This window comes from Jaculus jaculus, chromosome 4, assembly GCF_020740685.1.
Source record: "Jaculus jaculus isolate mJacJac1 chromosome 4, mJacJac1.mat.Y.cur, whole genome shotgun sequence".
Lineage (NCBI taxonomy): Eukaryota > Metazoa > Chordata > Mammalia > Rodentia > Dipodidae > Jaculus > Jaculus jaculus.
In genome coordinates, this window is record NC_059105.1 from 36,651,078 (window position 1) to 36,676,870 (window position 25,793).

Consider the following 25,793-nt stretch of genomic DNA (forward strand, 5'->3'; position numbering starts at 1 on the left):
GAATAAGTTGCAGTGCTGTTCTGCTTTTCTTTAGTTCTGTATTAGCATAGAACTTTGCTGAAACCTGCTAAATCAGTTAGCACTCAGCTATATGCTTTGTATCTTCCAGAAATTGTCACTGTCTTCTTAATTTGTCATTCAAAACCCACACACTTAAGACACACTTCTCCCCTTCTGTAAGTGGTGGCCCATCTGGACACTATTTTGTGCCCTAGAAATTATTCAGCACTTTTGGTTGTCTGTGTTGGGAAGGTGTTGCCAAGATTTGGTGTTTTGGGTCCCAGAGCTGCTGCTAAGCATCTTGCAGTGCACAGAATAGCCCACATGAAAAAGAAGTATCTGGCCCTAATATGTACCAAAATTAAGAAACCATATTCTGAAATCAGGTGGCATCTTTCAGTTACTATCAGCCATTCAGCTAGTTAACAGTATTTTGTGTGAAGCATTCTGTTGGCATTTGGTAATAATGATCAAGAAAGTATCAGCATTCAGCATCCAGGGCCAGAAAGATCAGAGAAAGCAGATTAGGTGAGGCCTTAGATGCAAGGAAGTACAGGTTTCCCTTAGCTGACTTCTCACTGAACTGCAGGTGCACATATCCCCTTTCTCATCAATTTGTCTATTTGGATGTCTTAACAGATAGCTCCTCTAGTACTGATCTTTTCCTCCAAAGTTGCTTCTTTGGCATCATGCCCATCTCAGTTAAGGGCTATTCCATCTTTTCAGATCATCAAGCAAAATGTTTTGGGGTCTACTCACTTTTCTTCCACCTCCCTTCCAGTCTGGCAGCAAATTATGCTGGCTTCAGCTTCAGAATATATCCAGAATATCTAATCATTGTGTTTGCTGCTTTTTTTTTTCAGGGGGGAGGGCGGTTTCGAGGTAGTGTCTCACTGTACCTCAGGTTGACCTGGAATTCACTATGTAGTCTCAGGGTGGCCTCAAACTGACGGCAATCCTCCTACCTCCGCCTCCTAAGTGCTGGGTTTAAAGGTGTGCGCCACCACACCGAGCTTTGTATGTGTGGTACTTGGGGATAGAACTTGGGGTCTTATGCAGGTTAGGCAATCACTCTGCCATGGAGTTACATCCCGGCCAGAAACTAGGCATTCTTAATCACTTTCACTACTACCAGATATTCCATCTTGGTCTAGATTTTTGCAGTAACAACCCAACTGGTCTGTATCTTTTTAAACAGTCTGTCATCTATATTGTAGCCAAAATGATCACTTTAAAAGGTCAGATAATCTCTACTCATACTTAGAGGTTTTTGTGTCTCACTTAAAGCCAAAATTCCTACAGTGGCCAATCAGGCCTCCCCCTATCTATTTTCTCTGATCTTCCTGACCCTACTTTTCCTCCTTCCCTCCTCCCATACTTTTCATATTGTACAGTCTCCTACTTGCTCTTTGCCAGCAAACAGAGCCTGAGTCAAGAACTTGTGTTTGTCCCCTTGTCTAGATGTCCTTCCTTGTATCTCTCCTAACTTCCATAAATTGGCTAAATTTCACTTTCTCCGTAAAGCTACCTTTGATATTGGCATTTAAAAACCAGGTTCCTGTAAATGCCTTGTTATTATGTTTACCCCTCTACTTTTTTCCTTTAGTACATAACATAATAGCAGCATATATTTTATTTCTTTAATTTGTTTGTCTTTTCCAAGATGAGCCTAAACTTCATAAGGAAAGGATTTTCATTGTTCTAATTCTTGGTATATCCTTAACACATAGAACAGTATTTGGCTGATAAGAGTCATTTTGAATGGACACTTGTGTTTTAGCTATTGTCTTTAATAGAAGTCTGCATGTCTAATTATCAACAGTTGTGTTCTTTCAAGATGGTGAATGGAATGCCACAAGCAAAGTGAAAGCTCCTTAATAGTGAAACTTTGGAAAACTAGGATTCTCTTTAACATAGTACTAACAGGATAGAGTACTAAAGCTTAATCTTACAAGTGCCACTTAGAAGAATTAACGAAAGATTAATAATGTCTCATCTTAGTAGATACAGTTATCCAAAAGTAATACTGTGCCCTTTCTCTCTATAAGCCATCAAGGATAGGCACAGTAGAATTCCACTTCAAAAGAGTAGTGTCTTATTCTTTGCCTTTCTTCAAAAATTTTACTTCCAAGTACTCCACATTGTCACTCTCATGTGAGCCTCATACTAGTTCTTTGGTAGGTACGTTAATCCATGCAAATCAAGACTGAAAATATTAAATAGGTCAGATGACAAGCCTGTATTTGAATTTCCAAGGCTCAATATCTGCCTTAATACGATCAAAATCTTAAAAGTATGATTGATTATTAAAAGTTTTTCTTAGCTGGACGTGGTGGTGCATGCCCTTAATGCCAGCACTCAGGAGGCAGAGGTAGGAGGATCTGTGAGATCGAGGCTAGCCTGAGACTACATAATGAATTCCAGTCATCCTGGGCTAGAGTGAGACCCTACCTTGAAAAACAAAAACAAAAAATTTCTTCCAGACTGGAGAGATGTGCCTTAGTGGTTAAGGCTCGATTCCCCAGTACCCATGTAAGTCAGATGCACAATGTGAGGCATGCAGTGGTTAGAGGCCCTGGCATGCTCACTCATTCTCTGTCTTTCTCTCTCTCTCCCCCTCCCACACACACACATAAATAAATAAAATATTTTTAGAAATTACTCTTTTCTAAATGTTAAGAATTAGCGTAAAGCTGGGCATAGTGGTGAATGCCTTTAATCCTAGCACTTGGGAGGCAGAGGTAGGATTGCCATGAGTTCGAGGCCACCCTGAGACTACATGGTGAATTCCAGGTCAGCCTGAGCTAGAGTGAGACCCTACCTCGAAAAACCAAAAAAAAAAAAAAAAAGAATTAGCATAAAAATAGTCTCATGAATATATATATAAATGAATTATAGAATACCTTCAATCAATATTCTTTTGAAATCCCTTATAATTCAATTAATGATGGCCTGCTAGGCTTTTAAAATTAGAATCAAATGGGAGAATACTTTGCCTAGCATGTGTGAAACCTTAGAATCATCATAGTTGAAACAAATTGTAAATGAAGCTCCTCATTTTTTCACCAATATGAAATATCTTGCAGATAACTTACTCATCATAGTAGTACTTTTATTCATGTTAGCTAATGAAACGGTGCTTGATCAGTAGAACAGCAGTTTGTAAATTTAAGTGAGGATTGCATGTTATAAATTTTTGTGATGGGGCTTACAGATTGAAAAGTAATGCTTTATATTTTTTAGTGGAATATAGCTGTTAATAATTCCTTTGAATTTGAAATTTTATACATGAAAATCTGTTTTTAAAATTAGTATTGTTTTAAAAACTATTACCTTAGTTTCTGACAGATTCAAATGGTTTTTCTGAATCTTAAGATAAAAGGATTTATTATGAGGTGAAAAAGTTGTGTAGTTTCTGAGCTATTAAGACTTTCAAAATTTACAAATACTTGTCTCATATGCAAAGGGTTTATTTTTTTAATTTATTTGAGGGGCCCAGATAGATAGAATGGATGTGCCAGGGCCTCTAGCTACTGCAAACAAACTCCAGACACATATGCCACTTTGTACATCTGGCTTTATGTGGATACTGGGGAACTAAACCTGGATCCTTTTTGCAGACAAATGACCCAACCACTAAGCTATCTCTCAAGCCATGTAAATGGTTGTTTTATTATTATTATTATTTTGCTTATTTTTATTTATCTATTTGAGAGCAACAGACAGAGAAAGAGACAGAGAGAGAATGGGTACACCAGGGCCTCTAGCCTCTGTAAACGAACTCCAGATGCGTGCACCACCTTGTGCATCTGGTTTAGGTGGGCCCTGGGGAACCGAGCCTCAAACCACGGTCTTCAGGCTTCACAGGCAAGCGCTTAAATGCTAAGCCATCTCTCCAGCCCCCCTGCAAAGGGTTTTTAAATGAAAGTTTAAGTGAAAGCTTTAATGGGCATTCTGCTAGAACTTAAGATGTGCAATACAACAAATCATAACTTTATTCAAGTTCTCGAACTATCTCAGGAGCTACTTTGTTTGGAAGTTTTGAAGTGTTCAAAAGAAAATGGTAGCTGTGTTTTGTAGCATGTGGTCATGACCCTATTAGCAGCAAAGCTAAAGTATTCTACCAAGAATTACCTTGTACTTTTCTAAAGTATTAACTGGGTAAGAAGGAGGATTAGATTTTCTGAAAACTTTTACTTCCATACAACTGAATGATTGTATTAATAAACTGACTTCCTATTTATTGTTACCTTTCTTATAAAATTCTAATGGCTTCATTGAAATTTATTCATCTGTACCAACTTTGTGTGTTTGGCTGCAGATTTTGCTGGCTTGGTAAGGTTTAATAGTGGCAGGAATTAACTACCAGGTGAAAAAGAGATTAAAGATGTGAAAACCTACAGAAAAGACTAGTTAGAGAAACATGTTCCAAATACAGTGCCCTATTACACACAGCCACATATATCGCCTTTAGGTCTATTTTATATTGGGGTGATAAAGAGCCTTTAAAAAGAAAAGATTTGAAATATTTATTTGCAAGCAGAGAGCATAGAGTGAAGTGAGGCAGACAGAATGAGCATGCCAGAGCCTCTAATTGCTGCAGAGGAACTCCATATGCATGCACCAACTTGTGCATGTGGCTTTACACAGGCACTGGGAAACCAAACTCGGGTCTTCAAGCTTTGCAGGCAAGCACCTTAACCGCTAAGGCATCTCTCCAGCCCAAGAGTATATATTTCTATTCATGTTTTTAAAAAGGCTGGGGCTGGAGAGATGCCTTAGCGGTGTTAAGGCACTTGCCTGCAAAGCCTAAGAATTCATGTTCAAATCTTCAGGTCCTTCATAGCCAGACACAATGATGCAAGCTCCCAATGTTGCGCATGTGCATGACAGGGTGCAAGCATCTGGAGTTTGTTCCCAGCAAGCTGGAGGTCCTTGTGGCTCATCTCTCTCCCTCCCTCCCTGCCTGCCTCCCTCCTTCCCTCCCTCCCTTCCTCTTTCACTTTCAAAAATAAAAAAAAGAAATATATATTCATCAGTTTTTAAAAGGTAACCAATGCTATAAAATATAAAGTCGATGGTTTTTAAAGCATCTAAACATCTGTAGTGGTGCATGCCTGTAGTGTCAACTACTCAAGAAGATGAGGCAAAAGGATCCAAAGTTCAAGACCTGTGTAGGCTAGCTATATAAGTGAGGTCAGAGTCAGCCTAGGGAACATTGAGAAGACCCTGCCTGAAATATAAAAAATAGGTCTAGGTATATAACTGTGGTGGCACACTTAGCCTGGTATACTAAAGACCTGTGTTCAGCCCCCAGCACAGCAAAAATAAAAGTGAGTGAGCAGGCATTCCAACATAGCCAGTAAAAGGAGATAAATAACAAAGACAATGGGGGAGGGAATAGAAAATAATAAAAACTGTGTTGAATGCTTAGTTAGGCATTGTGCTTTTACATGTCTTACCACACTGATTGTGCCCAACACCTTTTAAAATAGGTACCATTGGGCTGGAGAGATGGCTTAGCAGTTAAGGCATTTGCCTGCAAAGCCAAAGGATCCTGGTTCGATTCTGCAGGAACCACGTAAGCCAGATGCACCTAATGGTGCATGCATCTGGAGTTCAATTGCAGTGGCTAGAGGACCTGGTGCACCCATTCTCTCCCCCCCCCCGTTTGTCTCTAATAAATAAATAAAAATAAAATCTTTAAAATAAAATAAAATAGGTACCATTACCTCAGTTCACAATGGAAGGAGCTAAGGCAGAGAGCAACTGCATAACCTGCCCAAGGATTTATAAAGATCGTGCCACCTCTTACCATGGTGATTCATTACAGAATTGAAGAGGAAGCAACATGAGTAGAAACTGGCTAGTGCTTATAGATCTAAGAGATAGAACTACGTGGATAGGAAGGGGCTAAAAAGCAAAGAAATGTATGTAGTAACATCCCCATCTTGTGGTGTGTTAGTATATTTTTTAATATTTTAGATTAAAATTTAATAACTCTTAAAGACAAATTCCAATGAAACCTGACAGTTTTGCATTCTTAAAATAATATGATGTAAGCTGGATATGGTGGCGCACGCCTTTAATCCCAGCACTTGCACTCGGGAGGCAGAGGTAGGAGGATCACTGAGTTCAAGGCCACCCTGAGACTACATAGTTAATTGAATTCCAGGTCAGCCTGGGCTAGAATGAAACCCTACCTCGAAAAACAAAATAATAATAATAATAATAATATGTAATTATTATTTTTATAGCAATCTTAGGAGATAAATCGCATTTTTAGCTCACATTTTACATAAGAGGAAGTTAAATAATACAAATAGCATGCTGCTGGTAAATGACCAGTCCAGGCTTCAACAGGAACTACAGCCCCAAGATCTGCATTCTTTCCCTCATGCTATGATTTTTTCCAATATAGTATCTGTGGAAAATGCATACACATACCAAAAAGATGAATGGTAGCCACTTCAATGAAACAATGGATACATAAACCTCCCCTTCTTTTTCTAGTTGAGTATAAAATGTTAGCTACCATGAGGAAGAGTTTTATTTATTTTTTTTTATTTTCAAAAAAAATTTTTTTTACTAACAACTTAACTTCCATGATTATAAAAAAAAAATCCCATGGTAATACCTTCCCTAACCCTACTTTCTCCTTTGAAACTTCATCCTTCCCAACTCAATCAGTCTCTCTTTTATTTTGATGTCATGATCTTTCCCTCCTATTTGTGATGGTCTTGTATAGGTAGTATCAGACACTGTGAGGTCATGGATATCCAGGCCATTTTGTGTCTGCAGGGAGCACGTTGTAAGGAGTCCTACCCTTCCTTTGGCTCTTACATTCTTTCTACCACCTCTTCCACAATAAGGGTTTTATTTTTAACCACTGCTTTGGCATAAGGCTTCTCTGTTTTAAAAAAAAGAAAAATTTTTTTTTTACTTATTTATTTGCAAAGAGAAAAAGAATGAGCCGGGCGTGGTGGCGCACGCCTTTAATCCCAGCACTTGGGAGGCAGAGGTAGAAGGATCGCTGTGAGTTCAAGGCCACCCTGAGACTACAGAGTTAATTCCAGGTCAGCCTAGACCAGAGTGAGACCCTACCTTGAAAAAGAAAAAGGAAAAAAAAAAAAAAAAAGGAGAGAAAAAGAATGAGAATGGGCATGCCAGGGCCTCCTGTCACTGCAGATGAACTCCAAGTGCATGTGCCACTTTGTGCATCTGGCTTTATGTGAATTACTAGGGAATCAAACCTAAACCATCAGATTTTGCATGCAAGCACTTAACCATTGAGCAATCTTTCAATCCCTCTTTTTTGGTTTTTCAAGGTAGGTTCTCATGGTAGCTCAGGCAGACCTGGAACTCACTATGTAATTTCAGAGTGGCTTCGAACTCATGGTGATCTTCCTACCTCTGAAAGCTGGGATTAAAGACATGCGCCATCATGCCCAGATTCTCTTTTCGTTTTTGCTGATTTGGGAAGATTTGGACTCAAACTTAGTATGTAGTAGAGGTTGTCCTTGAATTTGTGAACTGCCTGCTTCCACCTTCCACATACTGAGGATCATAGGTTTGAGCCACCACACTATCACACATGGCATAGCTATTTCTTGATAGCAGTTTAGATAATGGTGTTTAGATCAGTGCTTTTCAACATGTGTTGTTCTATCCTGCCCTGAGGATTCTGGCTTACTTTAACAGTTACAAATTCAAATTCAGTTCAAGAAAGTGGCAACCTAAGGTGGGCATGGTGGCACATGCCTTTAGTCCTGTCAGGGAAAATTGAGGTAAGAAGATATATGTGAGTTCAAAGCTATCCTAAAGGCTACCGAGTGAGTCTCATGTCAGACTGGGTCACAGTGAGATCCTGCCTCAAAAAAAAGCAAAAAAGTGATAGCCTATTGTTGACTTGGCTGACATTTATACCACTTCTGAAAGATTTAAAGAGAGAATGTGATGACTTCATAACACAAAGGAAAGTTTAGAGCAAGATCGACTAGAGAATGGGCTCTTTAATTAACTTTTCCAGTGTGATGTGAACATAATTTTAAGATCTGTGTAATAGTAAAGAGTAGGTAAAGATTAGATCTGGAGTTTTTTTGGGTTTTTTTTTTTTTTTTTTTTTTTTTTTTGAGGTAGGGTCTCACTCTAGCTCAGGCTGACCTGAAATTCACTCTGTAGTCTCAGAGTGGCCTCAAACTCATGGTGATCCTCCTACCTCTGCCTCCCGAGTGCTGGGATTAAAGGTGTGTGCCACCACGCCTGGCTTTAGATCTAGGGTAATTTTTGGTGGGAAAATATTTAAGTACTTTGTGGAAACGAAAACTTAATTAATATAAAGCAATAGTCTATAATACTTTTTTATGTTTGTTAATATGACTACATAAAATAATAATCATCATTTATATGTATCCTGTTTTATATTTTATCACTTCAAAAATTCACTTTTAACAAGTTATGTTGAATTTAAATAACTTTTTACTAACTTATTATTCTCTCTGTTGCAGTCAGTCAGTCATTGCTAGTAGAAATCACTCAACCAAGAGCAGCTTGTAGGAAAAAAGAGGTTTATTTTGGCTTACAAGCTCAAGGGAGAAAGCTCCATGAGGGCAGGGAAAACAATGGCATGAGCAGAGGATGGACATCACCCCCTGGACCACATAAGTGGACAACAGGAACAAGAGAGTGTGCCAAACACTGGCAAGGGGAAACTGGCTATAACACCCATAAGCCCACTTCCAATAATACATAGCCTGCAGAAGGCATTAATTCTCAATTCTCCATCAGCTGGGAACCTAGCATTCAGAACACCTAAGTTTATGGGGGACACCTGAATCAAGCCACCACACTCTCCATAAGTAAACAGTCATCTCTTATTAAATATTTGTGTAGTATTTTTTTTTCTAAATTTAACCAATAAGGTTTTTAAAATATGTAATGGGTACTTACACAAGATTGAATCAAGAGAGAAGAGAGTTTTTAAAACCTTTAATCTTGACATAATGTAAGATTCAAAATGCATGAAGTTGGGGCTGGAGAGATGGCTTAGCACTTTAGGCACTTGTCTGAAATTTCCCAGTACCCACATAAGCCAGATGCATTAGGTGGTGCATATGTCTGGAAGTTCATTTCCAATGGCTGGAGTTTCTGGCACACTTATCCTCCCTCCTTCTCCCCCCCCCCCTTTCTTTCCTTTCTCTCTCTCTCAAATAAATAAATATTTTTAAATGCATGAAGTTGTTTAATCAGATTCACTAATTTTTAAAACATTTTTCCACACTTTATTATTCATTTTACACATGCTTTTTTTCCCCTGAACTACTTGAGAGTTGGCTGCATTTGTCATGCACTGTAGTTTTTAGTTGTTGTACCTAATTCTTCAGTTTCTGTTTTGTAAGAACAAGCATATTGACAGTGTAGATTGGATAGGCCTCCTACTGATTTAATAAGTCAAATAGTGCTATTGAATATGTTTAATGGGAAAATATAGAGGGGGGAAACAAAAAGTCTTGATCTGGCCAAGTACATGTCATGAAGGCAAAGCAGAAATAATTTAATACATTCCATAAATATTTAAGTGTCTAGTATAGCACCAGGTTGTCATAATAATACAGTGTCCTTACGAAGTAATAATTCAGTGTATAAGTACAGTTAAATTCAATAGACAACAAAATAAGACATTGCAATGCAATGTGGCAAGTACTGTGATAGGATAGGTACAAAGCCATTTTGTTTTAAGAGTCACTGATAACTTTGAATTACAGGATATATACAATTTAGTGGATGAAAGATTTGAGGCAAAAGATTGCAGAGAATTAAGGATTAGTGAGTGGCTAGGAAATAGAGGAACTCTAAAGAGCCAGGGTTCTCTTTTATGACCACTGATAGATTGAAGATGCAAGGGGATTAGTTTACAGGATCCAGACTAGGCACTCCAGTAATATCTCTCTGCTGGCTGAAGAGTTGAAGAACCTGATAGCTGTTCAGTCATGAGGCTGGATGCCTCAGCATCCCAATCTGAAACTGAGGGCTAGATGATTCCTGGAGAGTGAATTTGAGTCCACTTTGGAAGGCTAGTGATGCTGGTTTCCAATGTCCATGAAGGATAGCAGCAACAAGGTGGTAGGTGGCGTGCACTAGCAAGTAGCATGCTTAGTCATGCCAAAGGCTTTATGCTCTCTTAGAAGTTCTTCATATAAAATCCACCATTAGAAGAGCCACTCTGAGAGAAAGATCATCTTCCCTCCCTAAAACTTTATGGAAGCAACTTCACAGACCTGTCTACGAGGTGTGTCTGTTACTTGATCCCTGATCTGATTAAGCTGACAATAGGACTTAACTTTCACAAACACTCTACCATGAATTTAGGAAATTTGACAGTGCAGAGGAAACAATAGTTCCACAAAAGGAAAGTACTTAGAAGAATTGAACATATTCCCCCCTCTTCACTTTCCCTATCATGTGCTGGCATGATTAAGCATCAGACATACTAGAGGAAGAATGAATAGGATCCTGGGATATACTTGGCTTTGAAGGGGGAAAACTGAGGAATGAGAAAGAATATGGATTTAGTTACAGGATGCACTTCAATGATGGAGTGTTCCATGAAGATGTGATTTTTCTTAGTAATGGAAGTAAGGTCATATGAAGAGTGACAAGGAAAGTACTAGCAGCTTGAAGAACATGAAAACTTAGAACAGCTTTGAAGGGATATTCAGTGAAGGCTTAAAGGAGGTTTAAAGTATTACCAAACAGTAGATGAACAACCCAAGGTTCATTAGCATTGCTACTGAACATTTCTGCCTAATTCTTTCATAGAGCTGTGCTGTGTAGAAAAGTGAAGTTATTCTTAAATTGCTAAGGATTAAGATTATCATCTAATTCTTATCTGTCTTATTTTTGCATGAAAGAATAAAAAGTAATTGCATGCAGCTTTTCATTACTGTTTTGTTTCATTACTGTTTATTTCATTTCAGTGTTCTTCTTCTCTTCCTGCATGATAAGGAGGGCTGCCCTTTTCACCTCTGTTACCTATCATTTTCTTCCTTCCTCCATTTTCACAGCATGCTATTTCTCTGAGATGTCCCAGCAAGCAGGCCAAGCGTCACATTGACTTCACTGAAGAACAGGCTGAGCTGACACCTGTAAGTTCTGTAAACATGTCATGGGGCATTTAAATATCCATAAAAAGGAATCATTCATTAGAACCACAAATGGTGAAACCTTGTCATGTTACCTCAATTTTTCAAATGAAAATTAAACCAAATTTAAAAGTGATAGAGCAGGCCAGGCATGATGGCGCATGCCTTTAATCCCAGCACTTGGGAGGCAGAAGGATCACTGTGAGTTCAAGGCCAACCTGAGACTACATAGTGAATTCTTGGTGAGCCTGGGGGCTAGAGTGAAACCCTACCTTGCAGGAAAACAAAAAGTGATTGAGCAGAACCAAGTAAGCAACTTTTTAATATGGTGCCATTGAATATTAATACTCAAGATGAATTATAAAGGTGGTAGCTTATCTGATAGAGGGAATTTTTGTATTGGAACCACATTTTCTTACTCTGAAGCTAAAGGCTCTCATCCATCTCTTAAGGTGCTGACAGATTTCACCATTCTCCAGGATGAGGTTATCAAATGTAGTGTCTCTTCCGTATTAATGTTTTTCTTCAAAGATATACTCTGTGGTTAGTAGTTGATAAAATATGGATGTTTCAGAGCTACACTGTTGCTATGGTAGCGACTAGCCAGGTACACGTGGAAATTAGGCACTTAAAATGAAGTTAATCCAAATTAAAATGTACGGCAAGGAGAATATATATCCTAGAGGGCAGGGGAGATGGTTCACTCAGTAGAGTGCTTGCTACATAAGTATGAAGACCTGGCTTCAGATCCGTAGAACTCATGTAAAAGCTGGGCATGGTGATGCATACCCATATCCCAGCTCTGGGGAGGCAGGTACAGGAGGATCCCTGGGACTTGCTGGCAGCCAGCCTAGCCAAATTAGTGAGCTCCAGGTTGAGTGAGAGACCCTATCTCAAAAACTAAAGTGGTGGGCTGGAAGGATGGCCTAGCGGTTAAGGCGTTTGCCTGCAAAGCCAAAGGACCCAGGTTCTGTTCCCCAGGACCCATGTTAGCCAGATGCACAAGGGGGCACATGCATCTGGAGTTCATTTTCAGTGGCTGGAGACCGTGGCACACCAATTCTCTCTCTCTCTCTCTCTCTCTCTCTCTACCTCCCTCCCTCCTTCCTTCCTCTTTCTCTGTCAAATAAATAAATAAAAATTTAAACAAAACAAATAGATATCCAACATTGACCTCTGGCCTACACATGCATATATGCTTCTGCAAAAAAAAAATAATAATAATACACACTGGATTTGAAGAGTTAAAAATGGACAAGATGGAAATACTACATTTAATTTTTTGCATCTCTGGTTGAGATGATATTTTGGATATTTTTTTACTAAACAGAGGATGAGTACTTCATTGCTTTCTTTTTGTACCCTTTTGATGTGATTAGACATATGGTTGGTTTTTAGTTTTCTTGGTGTGAGAACTAAACCCAGGATCTTGCTCTTGCTAGGCAAGTGCTCAACTGAGCTAAATTTCCAACACTGTGCTTTTTTAAAATTAATTTGACTACTAGAAAAATTTAAGTTACACTTCTGGCTTGTATTTTACTTTCACTGGACATTGCTGCTTCAGTCATCTGTGAAGCCAAAGGAAAAAGATGACTAAATCCTTGATTTCTACCCCACTAATTCAGAATTCTTTCTAACTTTTCCTCCCACTCTTCCTAGCCTTTAAAAATAATGGACATATTGTTAGTATTCAGTGAAATGATTTCCTGTCCAACTAATAGGTTATATCTTGCTGAGTGCAAAACACTTTTCTAACCTTGTCTGTAGCCTAGCTTCTCACATTCCTAAACATCAACTATATTTTCTACCGTTCTTCTGCCAAAGTTATAGATCTCAGTCCTTTTAATCTCAACATCCTTCTTATAACAATTCATGACACTGTCTTTACTATCAAACCAAACCCATATTAATGTAATTGGCCTATATACATACTTTGTAAATAAATGTAATACCCTGACACTTAATATGAAGGGAAATTAACCCAAAATAACTTATAATAATATTAGGTCTGGGGAAGATGGTTCAGGGTTAAAGACTCTTGCTTGCAAATCCTATCAACCAGAGTTCAATACTCCTCCGCACTAATGTAAAGCGTGATGCAAATGGTGCATGCTTCTGTGCTGCAACAACAATGGAAGGTGGAGTCAGGAGAAACCAAAACTCCCAGACCACCTAAAATGGCATTCATTTGCAGTAGCAAAAGTCCCTGTCTCAAAAAAGGTTGAAGAAGAGCACAAACAACTCAGGGTTGTCCTCTGACCTAACATGTACTACAAACTGTGCTGTAGTACAAGCACGTGTATGTGTATGCGAGCACATGCACACAAATATTTTACCCCCAGTTGTAATTAATAACTTTAGATGGAGAAGTCAGTCAGAAGAAAGTATGTGTATTAAAAAAAAAATAAAAAAAAATATAAGTGGCTCCCAGAATTAAATGTGTTATGTTAATAACAATTGTGACACATTTGTGTATGGTGAAATAAAAATGGAAATATGCTTAATTGCTAAGACAATTCACAGTCCAAAGTAGTCTCTGAGAGGGGCCACCCACTCTGAGGGAAGGACTTCCTCCTTAAGTTAATCCTTCCTGGAAGCAACCTCAGAGACCCATGCAGGAGGAATGTCTGGATTCCTAAACAGATCAAGTTGACAATAAAATTTAATTATTACAAGTCTACCCTTTGTCAACTTGAGACCATACCATATCTCCTTACATCATACTTAATTTCCAAATGAAGACAGTAGCAAGGTCATAATTCTACCCAGCATGATATAACTATACCGTGTACAACCAGAAATGCACAATCTTCTCACCAACCACAAAGCAAGGTCCCTAGAGGAATGCTTAGTCTTTAATAGGTTAAATATAAATTCAACAGTTAATGTGATATAATCTTAATCAATATTAATTACCTGATAGAGAAATAAAGCATCTTAATATTGGTGTAGATATGTACAGATACTCCTTAACAACACTCAGGGCAATTACTCTCCTTGTTTTTGTAATTTTACTGTTGACAATTAGGTTCACCTTGCTGGCAGAAAACACCCGACCAAGAACAGCTTGTGGGAGGAAAGGGTTTATTTTGGCTTACAGGCTTGAGGGGAATCTCCATGATGTCAGGAGAAAATGATGGCATGAGCAAAAGAGTGGACATCACCTCCTGGCCAACATAAGACAGACAACAGGAGAGTGTGCCAAATACTGGTAATAGGAAGCTAGCTATAACATCCATAAGCCTTTCCCCAACAACACACTGCCTCCAGGAGGCTTCAGTTCCCCAATTCCCACCAGCTGAGACCCTAGCATTGAGAACACAAGTTTATAGGGGCCACCTGAATCAAACCACCACATTTTCCCCCTAATCCCCATAAACTGATAATCATACATGATGTAAAATGCAATGCATTCAGTCCAGCATTAAAAGTCCTCAGTTTTTATCAATCCCAATGATGTTCAAAATTCCCCACAATCCAAGGCCTTTTAACTGAGCCATAATACAAAAAAAACAAACGGGGGGGGGGGGGCAGGCGGGGAGGGGAAACACCATAATGGCACAGCACAAAATATGTAAAAGATGGCATTGGGCATAGCAAAAATATTCAACCAATACAAGATTTAAAACAACCATGTCAAACATCAAACTCTGTAGCTCCAAGTCTGACAACTCTAACCAGTGACAAGTCTCTAGATTTCCAATTCTGCCCCTCCAGCTAGGCTACTACTCACAGTCCTGCAAAAACTTCACCCAGTGCTGGGAGCTCTCTTTGGCAGCCATCCCACAGTTCTGGCATCATCATGCATCTCTGTTGAAACCCATGGTTCATCCTCATGTCTCCATCAGGCCTCCACGCAGGTAATCCAACCAGCCTTCTTCATACTGCCCATGGCCATTTCCAAAATACAGAACTGTGTTGCAAATTCAGTGACCCTCTCTTTCCTACCAATTTGTTAATCCGGGGGAAACAAAGCAGACTTTGAAGAACAGTACATTCTTTCAGCATTCAGACCCCTTCAATTATTCTGCATTCTTCCTCTTGTCCCAATGCAGGTCAGCTGGTCCAATCTCAATAGTTGTAATCTCTCAAACAATTGCCACTCAATGGGAAGCAGTTGAGGCCCAAAGATTGTATTTTTTTCTGGGCCGTATATATCCATCTGATCATACCAGTCCATTTTTATACAATGTAACCCTGCACAAGTTCCCAGGACATGGGCTTAACAGCAAGCCTCTCACACAAACTGCTTCTAGCCCAGTCCAGGCAAAGCTCTTTCTTTCCTTTATAAGCCAAACCTCACAGTCCATAGTTGTTACTGCATTTGGGTCTTTCAACTCTGACTAGAACAGTCCATCATACTGTACTTACAAGGCATCTGTTAGGCCACAGTTTCAAATTCTTCCACATTCCTCCTGTAAAGCTGTTCCAAAAGGCCAAAGCTACAGAATCAGGTTTCTAACACCAACAACCTGACTTCTCAGTACCAATTTTAACTGTTGCAGTCAGGTTCACATTGGTGGTGGACCTGACCAAGAGCAACTTGTGGGAGGAAATTTTTGGCTTACAGACTTGAGGGAAAACTCCATGATGGCAGGGGATAACAATGGCATGAGCAAAGAGTTGACATCACCTCCTGGCCAACATAAGGTAGACAGAAAACAGCAACAGGAGAGTGGGCCAAACACTGGCAAAAGGAAGCTGGCTATCACATCCATAAGCCTTCCCCTAACAACACACTGCTTCCAAGAAGCTTCAATTCCCAAATTGCCACCAGCTGAGGACCTAGCATTCAGAACACATAAGTTTATGGGGGACACCTGAATCAAACCACCACACCTGAGAACCTAAGGGCCCAGGTTCAATTCCCCAGTACCCACATAAGCTAAATCTGGAGTTCAAGTGGCTAGAGGCCCTGGCATGCCCACATGGATTCATTCTCCCCCTCCCCTCCCCGTCTCCCCCTCTCTCTCTCTCTCTCTCTCTCTCTCTGTGTGTGTGTGTGTGTGTGTGTGTGTGTGTGTGTATCAGAATCTCTCTCAAATAAAAGCAAAATATTTTTAAAAAGAAAATAAAAGCAAGCCCTATTAATTTTAAACTGGAGTTTTGTTAACTGGCAACATGTCCCAAGATATGCCTCAGTCCTTGAGCTGTACACCTCCCTTTTTATTCCTCTTACATCTTTTTCCAGTGATCAGTGCCCTGCTCCCTCCTGTGTGACCAGTATGTAGCTGTGGGTACTAGAGGACGAAATCAGTAAAATAACATTTATATTGAAGGGAAGTTTATGCTACTTCTGGTTTCTAGATACCATTCCACCTATAGTTTAAATACAAGCAAAAGGATCTGCTCCCTCTCTTGTACTAAACCATGGGTAGCATCCACTACAGCATCATATTAATATTTCAGAATGACCTCTTCTGAGCCTTTAAACAAATGTAATTAAATATCATTGCCTCACCCAGGCGTGGTGGCACCTTTAATCCCAGTACTCAGGAGGCAGAGGTAGGTGGAACGCCATGAGTTTTAGGCAACCCTGAGACTACATAGTGAATTCCAAGTCAGTCTGAGCTAGAGTGAGACCATACCTCAGAAAACCAAAAAAAAGAAAAAAGAAAAAAATTATTGCTTCTTATTGATCAAATATAAATTCTTTGGGAACTTTGAAGTCCTGAAGTAATAATGAGTTAAGGACTTGATAAATCTTGTAAGCTTTTTTCCCTCCACATGTGTGTCTGTATGTGTATGTGAAGGTGTACATGTGTGGAGGCAAAAGAACAATCTTGAGTGTTATCCTCAGGAACCCCATCTACCTCTTATTGAAGTAGAGTCACAGTAGTCTGGAGATCACCAGTTAAGATAGACTGGCTGGCTATGAGCTCCTGGAATTCTGCCTCTGTCATGCTTGGCCAAACCCAGATTTTTACATACATGATGGGATCTGAACTCAGGTCCTCATGCTTACAAAGCAAAGCTCTGTACCCACTGAGTTGTATCTTAAGCCCTGCTTTTTTTGAAAGCTTAAATTTGAATTTAATGTCTGAAGTTATATTTTATCAAATTATAGTTTGTGTTGATGGCATTAGGCAGATTTCATTTTGTTAAAAATATTTATTTGCAAGGAGAGAAAGAGAATGAGAATATGGATGGATGCACCAGGACCTCTAGCCATTGCAAATGAACTCCAGACACTTTGTACCTATGGCTTTATGTGGGTACTGAGGAATCAAACTGGCCATCAGGCTTTGCAAGCAAGTGCCTTTAACCACTGAGCCATATATCTAGTACTGTCTTTCATTGTTTAAAATTTAAAATATCTTTCCTGAATATTGATATTTCAGTCATTTTGAGGTCTCTTTCTTGAAAAGTCACTTTTGTGAAATAAATTAGAAGTGAGTTTTCATTACCTTTTTGAAGTACTTGCGTGTTTTACATATCTATGTAAGAATATATTTTCTTCATTATGGACAGTAAAAGTAAATGAATAAGAGCAGTGAAAGTTGTGGCTAATGGTCTTTAATTTTGGTTTGTTTGTTTTTAAATATACTCAGTTTTCTTTCCGGTTTGGGCTGGGCAGATTGTTAACCTTAAATTGAGTTTTCAGAAATGTCTGCCTACCTACTATTTTTATGGATGAGCCAACCAATCTTTTATCTTTAGGAGGACTGTAGTATATAGGTCAATAAAGGCGTAGAAATCATTTTCTCTGTCCTGTTGTGTCCCTTCCCCTTCCCGTCTCTTTGTCTCTCCCCCTCCCAGACCAGCGGTCAATATCAGGTGTCATCCTCAGTCACTCTCTACTCATCTTTTTGAGAGTCTTCTTACGAACTGGGAGCTTGTTGATAGGTACCCCCAGCATCCTCCTCTCTTCCTCCTCAGTGCTAGGATTACAGGCACATGTGTACTGCTGTGCCCGGCTAATTTTTTCTGTTTTGTGCATTTTTTTCTGTTTGCTTGTTGTTTGGTTTTTCGACGTAGGGCCTCGCTCTAGCCCAGGCTGACTTGGTATTCACTATGTAGTCTTAGGCTGGCCCTGAACTCTCAGTAATCCTCCTACCTCTGCCTCCAGAGTGCTGGGATTAAAGGCGAGCTGCCACCTGGCCTTTGTCTGTTCTCAATGTTTTATCTTTTTAATGGCAATCATGGGAAATATCTCCCTTTTTCTTGCAACTCTTAGGTTTCTTATTATTATTTTTTAATGTTTTATTATTATTTTATTTTATTATTTGAGAGAGATTGGAATAAGAGGGAGAGAGAATGGGTGCACCAGGGCCTCCAGCCACAGCAAACGAACTCCAGGAGTATGCACCATCATGTGCCTCTTGCTTTTGTGGGTACTGGGGAATTGAACCTGGATCCTTAGGCTTTATAGGCAAGCGCCTTAACTGCTAAGCTATTTCTCCAGCCCTCTTTTTATTTAAGTGTGTAGAGAGAGGCTAGAGCTTTTAACAATACAGACAATAAATACCATAAAGCAAAGTCAATATAGTATCAATCTGAGCATGTTTAAAGTTGGTATTGTCATTTATAACAGTGTTTCAGTTTTGAAGTCATATGCCATATGTACATATATATTTAGGTAGGGTCTCACTCTAGCTCAGGCTAACCTGGAATTCACTATGTAGTCTCAGGATGGCAGTTCTCCTACCTCAGTCCCCCAAGTATGACTACTGGGATTTCAAGCATGCACCACAATGCCCAGCAAGTCATCTGCTTTTTAGAGTGCATATAGCTTTAGTATCTGTTTACATATATTTCTGTCCAAAGAACTTTTTGGTAAAAATAATTTAGTATAGATTTGTAAAGTATAACATTATGGAGTATTTTCTGTACAATATCATTCAGCCATGCCATTCATTGCTTTAAATGAGGTTAGTAATTATATGGTGTTAAATGTTAATTCAGATTTATTAAAGGACCAGAAAGTCCAGGTAACATACATATCAAAACAGTCACAATTTAAAGATAAGTACAATTGTATATGCTTACCTCACAACACGTTACTAATAAGCTACTAATGGTATAAATGGTAGCCAGGGATTGTTATTCACATTATTCTTAGAAAAATATATTAATGAAAGGAATTCAAATCAATTCAAAGGAAAACAATATTTATGGTATTAATTTGGTTTATAAGTCTTACACTGTTTTAATAAGCTCCTGTAATAAAAAAATAATAAAATTTTACTGAAAATTGTATCTGGCAAAATGCTTATGGATGTTTTCCACTTGGTGTGTCTTTCATTGATCAGAAATACTTGGCAGAATTTTTTTAATATTTATGTTGTTCTCAGCTGTTTAAAGCTGTGTAGATATTGCATAGGCTTTAAAAACTGGAAGGACTATGTTTATTCATTGGTCTCTGGCACCTTTTTGGTGGTGCTTGGTGCACAGCACTCTTGAATACTGACCTGGAAGCCAGAGTAGGTCTGTGATGTTTGTTTGTATGTGTTAACCAGAGCACATCACAGAACCAGCAGTTGTCAGAGTTGCCTGAGACACACCCTTGGCCACAGATGGTGTCTTTACTTTCCACCTCCTTTACTTTTCTTTTTTTCTTGTTTTAAATTGTTTTTCTTTATGGTCATATTTCACTTATACAAAAAATACATGAGATTAATTATAGTCATTTGCTTTGTCTATTTTATATTTTAAACACATAAAGCCTCCACTGACTTCTGTTATTGCCTTTTTTGTTTTGTTTTGTTTCTCTCTTCCTGCACAAGCACTCCTATCTGGACAGGGAAACCTCCCTTCTTCTGAGAAACATTGCAGGAAAACCTTCTCATTTGCTGACCAAGGTGATATCACTGCTTTCCACATGCATGTAACTATATACTGCCTTGTAGATAGAATATAGTTTCTGGTTTTGATTGTACTCTGAGATTATTGCTTTATTTCAGCACCTTTGTCTTTAATAGAGGTACTTTTTCTCTTGCTGAAGGTAACTGTCTACCAAATCTTAATAACTTATTAATGTTGAGAGTATAAAATACTCGAGCAGTTTTCACTAGTTTTTAAATTTTGTAAATGCTTAATCTCAAAAGTATATTGCACTTTTTTAAGTTTAATGTTCTATTGCATTTTCAAGCCTAAAAAGCATTACTTTAATTTAGCTTTTGCTGCTAATGATCTCATCCCATGTGTTTCTTTAGCAAGCTGTACAGTCGTTTACTTATTCACTTCTTGGTTTAATTAAAATATTTACTTATATAGACAGAATCTTGGTTCATATTAACCTTAATATTTGAAAGGATTACAATTTATTTTCTTAGGTCCCCACCCTTAGTTGTTTGACTCGGTCCAGTTGGATTGTCATTGGAATAGCATTTATTTTAGAGCAATTTAAAAATTTTAGCAGTTATCTATCATCATTAATTCAGGCATAATACCAATCAGGGGGGTGAATGGCTTTCTGCCTAGTTTCTAGTCCTATCTCTATTTTATTATCTTATTTATAATGTAACATTCAATTCAAGAATAAAAGACTTTCCGGGCATGGTGGCTCATGCCTTTAATCCCAGCATTCAGGAGGCAGAGGTAGGAGGATCACCATGAGTTCGAGGCCACCCTGAGAGTACATAGTGAATTCCAGGTCAGCCTGGACCAGAGTGAGACCCTACCTTGAAAAAAAAAATCTATCCATCTATCTATCTATGAATGAGACTTGCTTATAGTTTCTGAATAATATACATAGTAATGTTATTGGATCTGAAAGGGTTATTTTTTATTTCTTCCTAATGTCGACTTATGAAAGAAGACTGACATAAATTAAAATCTTTCCGAAAAGTAGCCCTGGGACAAGAAAGACATCCCAGTGGTTAAGGCATTTGCCTGTGAAGCCTAAAGACCCAGGTTCAATTCCCCAGAACCCACATAGGCCAAGATGCACATGGTGGTGCATGCATCTGGAGTTCGTCTGTAGTGACTAGAGGCTCTGGCACACATACTCATTCATTCTCTCTCTCAAATAAATAAATATAGAAATATTTTTAAGAAATAATTTCTTAAAGTAGCTCAAAGAAAAAGACTGGCAAAGAAAGTAGTAGAACCACTTCTTTTTCCCCAAGTTTGTTTTTGACAGCATAACCCCATCAGGAGTAGAATTAGCAGCAGGAAGTCAGGTAAATGGAGAAATCTCAGCAGGTCTTAGGTATATACTTTATAACCAGAGCAGTTTTCCCCAGCTTTTTTTCTTTCTCTGTTCTAGATGACAGCAGTAGAATCAGGCTCCCTCTCTCCCTTCCTTCTCTCAATTCTCTTTCTTCCCCTTTTCCCTCTTCCTAATAGTAGATAGCTATTAGGGTTTCCTGGAATTTTATTAGCATCATACTAGCATTTAAATCATGTAGGTATTTAGCCCCCTTACCCACCTTCCCCCTTGGGCCCCATAATTTATATACACCTTCTTTTTGATACTTCTGTTTAGAATATCGCCATTCTTGCAGGGATATAGGTTAAACATGCTGATCACCGTATCACCTTTCCTGTCAGTCTCAAACGTATAATAAAGCCTATCTGGACTGTTCACTGAGTTCATCTATCTGTTTCATTCCCATTGCCCATTCTGTAATAATGGGCTCTTACCTCTTATCAGAAAACTACAGTTGTCTCTTAACTTTTGTCTATCTCTTGTCCATTTCTTGCACTGTTCAGATTAAGTTTAATGCTTTTATTATTTCTGATGTCTATGTATTTAATAGTATTTATTGATTCATGTACTGTACAGGGTACTAGTATACAATATTATATAAAATGAAGATATTCCTCATCCATAGGAGCTCACAGTCTTAATTATGAAAATATAATAGCCTAGCATATGTCTATAATCTCTGCACTCGGGAGGCGGAAATAGGATCAGTAATTCAAGTCTAGCTTTGGCTACTTAGTGAGTTTGAGGCTGGCAGAAGATTAACTGATAACCATGTAGAAATAGCTAAATTATACTACATGCTATGAAATAAACAAAGGAGTAGGGAATATTGAGGAGAGGATTAGAAGTCCATTTTATTTAGATGATGAGTTCAGAGAAGGCCCTTCTCAGTGGGTGTCATTTAAGCTAAAGCCTGAAGAGTGAAAAGAAGCCACCAAGAAGAAAAGAGTATGTTCCATGTAGGTAAGCAGAGGAACAAGAGCTTGTCAGCAGTGTAATAGAACAGAGAGCATTTAATGGATATAAAATTACATGTGACTCCCAAGTTCTTTTTGAATCATTTTAACTTAGTATAACTTTAAATTTTGTAATCTATGAAATAAACAGGATTCCAGGGAAATTGCTAACCATTATTTAGCTCCTTACTTTCATTTGGGTTTGTTCTGAACCCATAAGGTTTTTCTCAGTTGAAGTCATTCATTAGGTCTTACCAATTGTCACTCTTAAAAGTGCAGGCATCCTAATATTTACACCAGATAATATTCTAACACTGTAACCACAGCATTAGTTTTCATTTAATCATAAGATCTTTGCCCAGTTTTTGTCCTGTATGTAAATCTGAGTAGGCTTGGCATTTGATGGCTGTTGATAGCCACACAGGGTATTTTTTCAGTAGAAAATAGGTTGTCTTTTGCACTTTTAAAAGGAGAAGTAGGAAAGAAACTTGTTTTTATATGAGTAAGGTATCTTTTACTTGTTTAGGATAGCTGTGAGACAGCATGAAGAAAGGGGTAGTTACCAGATATGGGGCTGGAGACTGAAGAGTGGAGTTGATAGCAGAGTATGAGATAAAAAAGCTTTGCCCTTTGTATTTGTTAGTAAGTTTGGTTGCCTTTATAAATAAACCATTGGAAGCCTTCTAAACATATCATGTAAACCACATCAAAGATTGATTGCTCTGTCCCTTTATTGCACAATACTAAGAGTTTAAGATGGTCTGTTTTCTCTGATACTATGGACAAAGAATATGGCTGTAGCTTAACTACATTAGATACAAATAGAACTCACAGAGGAAGCATACAATACTAAGACTTGTGCAGCTTGGCTATTTTCATTTCCATTGCTTCAATAATTCTGTCAAATACCACAAGAGGTATCATGAGCAATTTTATTACCTAAGAAAGTTTCTATCAAAGATTATCCTTGTATTAAAGTAGGAAAGGTTATAATTTGCATATTTTAAAGTTAAAAAGCTATCTCTTAAATTTAAGCTTAATACTTTTGTTTCTACATAGACCAAGTTATAAGGACTAGTGATGTAGCTCAATGGTAGATTGCTTATTAGTATGTACAAGGCTCTGAATCTACCCCCAGCACACTAGTAACAGAAAAATAAATTATATTGACCAATTTCTGTAGCTATTAATGAGCAGCAGTTGAGCAAATGAAATAAAAGCTAAATTTGGATTTGTTAGCTGCTTTGCATAAAGAGAGATTTCTTATTGATGGTTAGGAAGTGTAACAGATTAAATGTATGTTAACTGGCTATACAGGTCTATTATTTTAACTTTTTATTGACAATATATAGAGAATATACCATGATCGCAATCCCCTTCCACTACCCTCCTTTTCCCCTCCTCCTGAATCCCTGCCCCCCCCCCCCATTGAATCCCATCTTTCCAACTCTTCTATTTTGATGTCATCATTTTTTCCCTCCTATTATGCATTCTTAGGTAGGTAGCCAGGTCATGAATACCATGGCCACTTTGTGTGTGGAAGACAGTATTGCAAAGCACTCCCCCCTTCCTTCCTTTTGGCTCTCACGTTCTCTTCCACAATGGCCCCTGAGCCTTGGAGGTTGTGATAGAGATGTCTTACTTTTACTGAATACTCCACTGTCACTTCTAAAACACTTGGCTGAGACCCCAGTGGTTACCCATCTGAAAAGAAAAGCTTCTCAACTAGGCAATAGTAGAACTTGCAGAGTTTACTGCTGATTAAGACTATTGATGAGCTGAAGTCAACAAGAAGCATACTTCTTGACCACAAGACTGAATGTTTTGCCTATGCTCAGGCTTCTTGAGAATGTGGTTTCTGCTTAGATAAAGGTGTTTTACATGCCTGAGTTACTTTGAAGTTTAATTGGAAACATAAACCATCACTGCTTTGTTCAATATTATTAAGAAAGAAGTTATACTATCTCTCAATTATTGTGTGCACTAGAAAAACTGTTTTAAAAAATAACACCTAGTGTATATGAAGTGACTTTCTTTCATGACTACTTTCTGTACAAAACCGAACAATGCTAGAAATAAGGTATGCAGTTGCAGTTGCATTTGATTCAACTTCTCTGCATCCCCTGTGTCCTGATTTCGTCGAGACCCTTACCCAGGGACCCCAACGCACTAGACATTGACACCCAGCTCCACCACCCCTTGACGTCCTGACATGTACTCTAAGGGTTCTACTCATGACTGTTGAGGTGCTTGTTCACCCCTGTTTACTGCCACTCTATTCACAACAGCTAGGAATGGAACCAGCCTAGATGCCCTTCAGCTGATGAACGGATAATAAAGATGTGGTACATTAAAAAAAAAAAAAAAAAAGACTATTGATGACTTTTTCCCCCAAAAGGGTACATAGCACTTTCCAGCATCCTGACAACTAGTCATCAGGGAGGAGGCTTCCAGTTCAGCCCCACCTTGATTTCTCAGTGACCTGCAGCTGAGCATATGGAGTCTTCAGCAGTAGGCTCTTACCATCTACTTTTTGTGGGCATACACAAGTCTCTTATTTAGTGAATAACTTCTAGTATATGGAGCAGGAACTAACTTTATATTACTTTTGTAGACAGTTTTAGAACAGCCCCCTTTGTAATATCATACAATAATTTCATTGCCCTAAAAATACTATAGTCATCTTTTCTTCCTCAACTCCTGACAACCACTCATCCTTTTTATTGTCGGCATTGTTTTGGCTTTTCCACAGTGTCCTATAGTCAGAATTATACAGTATGTAGCCTTTTAAGATAAAATTCCTTTACTTATTAATATACATTTAAGATTTCTCCATGTGTTTTTGTTGTTTGATTTCTTTTTATTGCTGAAGAGTACTCAGTTGTTCAAATATACTATAGTTTATTCACTTACTGAAAGATATCTTTGTTGCTTCCAAGTTTTAGAAATTATGATGAATAAAGCTTCTGTAAGCACCCATGTGCAGGGTTTTTGTAGACCTAAGTTTGCAACTGATTTGAGCAAATACCTGGAAGTATAATTACTAGACTACACAGTAAGAGTACATGTAATTTGGTGACAAACAGCCAAATTCTCTTCCACATGCTTTTCTCAGTACCAGTGAGCATGAATTCTTGCTGTTCTATACCCTCACCAACACTTGGCATTGTCTGTGTTTTGAATTTTGGCGATGCTAGTAAATGTATGATAGTATCTGTTGATTTGCAATTCGCAAATGACAAAAAACATTACCATCTTTTCACATACTTAGTTGACATCTGTGATTCTTCTTTGTGAGGTATAATAATTCCTGTTGATGAGATATAATGTTCCTGGTAATAGTTTTTGTTGAGGTATTATAATAATTATTCCTGGTTTTGATTTTGCTTTTTCAATATCTATTCATCTTGACTTTTTTAAAGTCCTTTCTGCATTCTGACAATAGTTCTTTAGTAATGTCTCCCAGTCTATGGCTTGTTATTCTCTTGCATATTCCTCCCCCTGCCCCCCCCCCCCAGGTAGGGTCTCACTCTAGTCCAGGCT

General features: G+C 38.4%; 1 protein-coding gene across 8 annotated transcripts in view; it reads left to right on the top strand.

Annotated features, from left to right (window-relative positions):
• Nucleotides 1-25,793, top strand: part of Raph1 (Ras association (RalGDS/AF-6) and pleckstrin homology domains 1) — a 110,534-nt gene that overhangs the window by 54,194 nt on the left and 30,547 nt on the right. For 5 of the 8 annotated variants that reach the window (XM_045148031.1, XM_045148026.1, XM_004653565.2 and 2 more), the window contains exons 5-6: nucleotides 11,064-11,144; nucleotides 19,868-19,942. The exons of 1 other annotated variant lie outside the window; for it this stretch is intronic. In XM_045148031.1, the coding sequence (XP_045003966.1) occupies nucleotides 11,064-11,144; nucleotides 19,868-19,942 (156 nt within the window). The remainder of the gene's footprint in view (nucleotides 1-11,063; nucleotides 11,145-19,867; nucleotides 19,943-25,793) is intronic. 2 more of the 8 variants (XM_045148029.1, XM_045148030.1) reach the window with 2 other exon arrangements.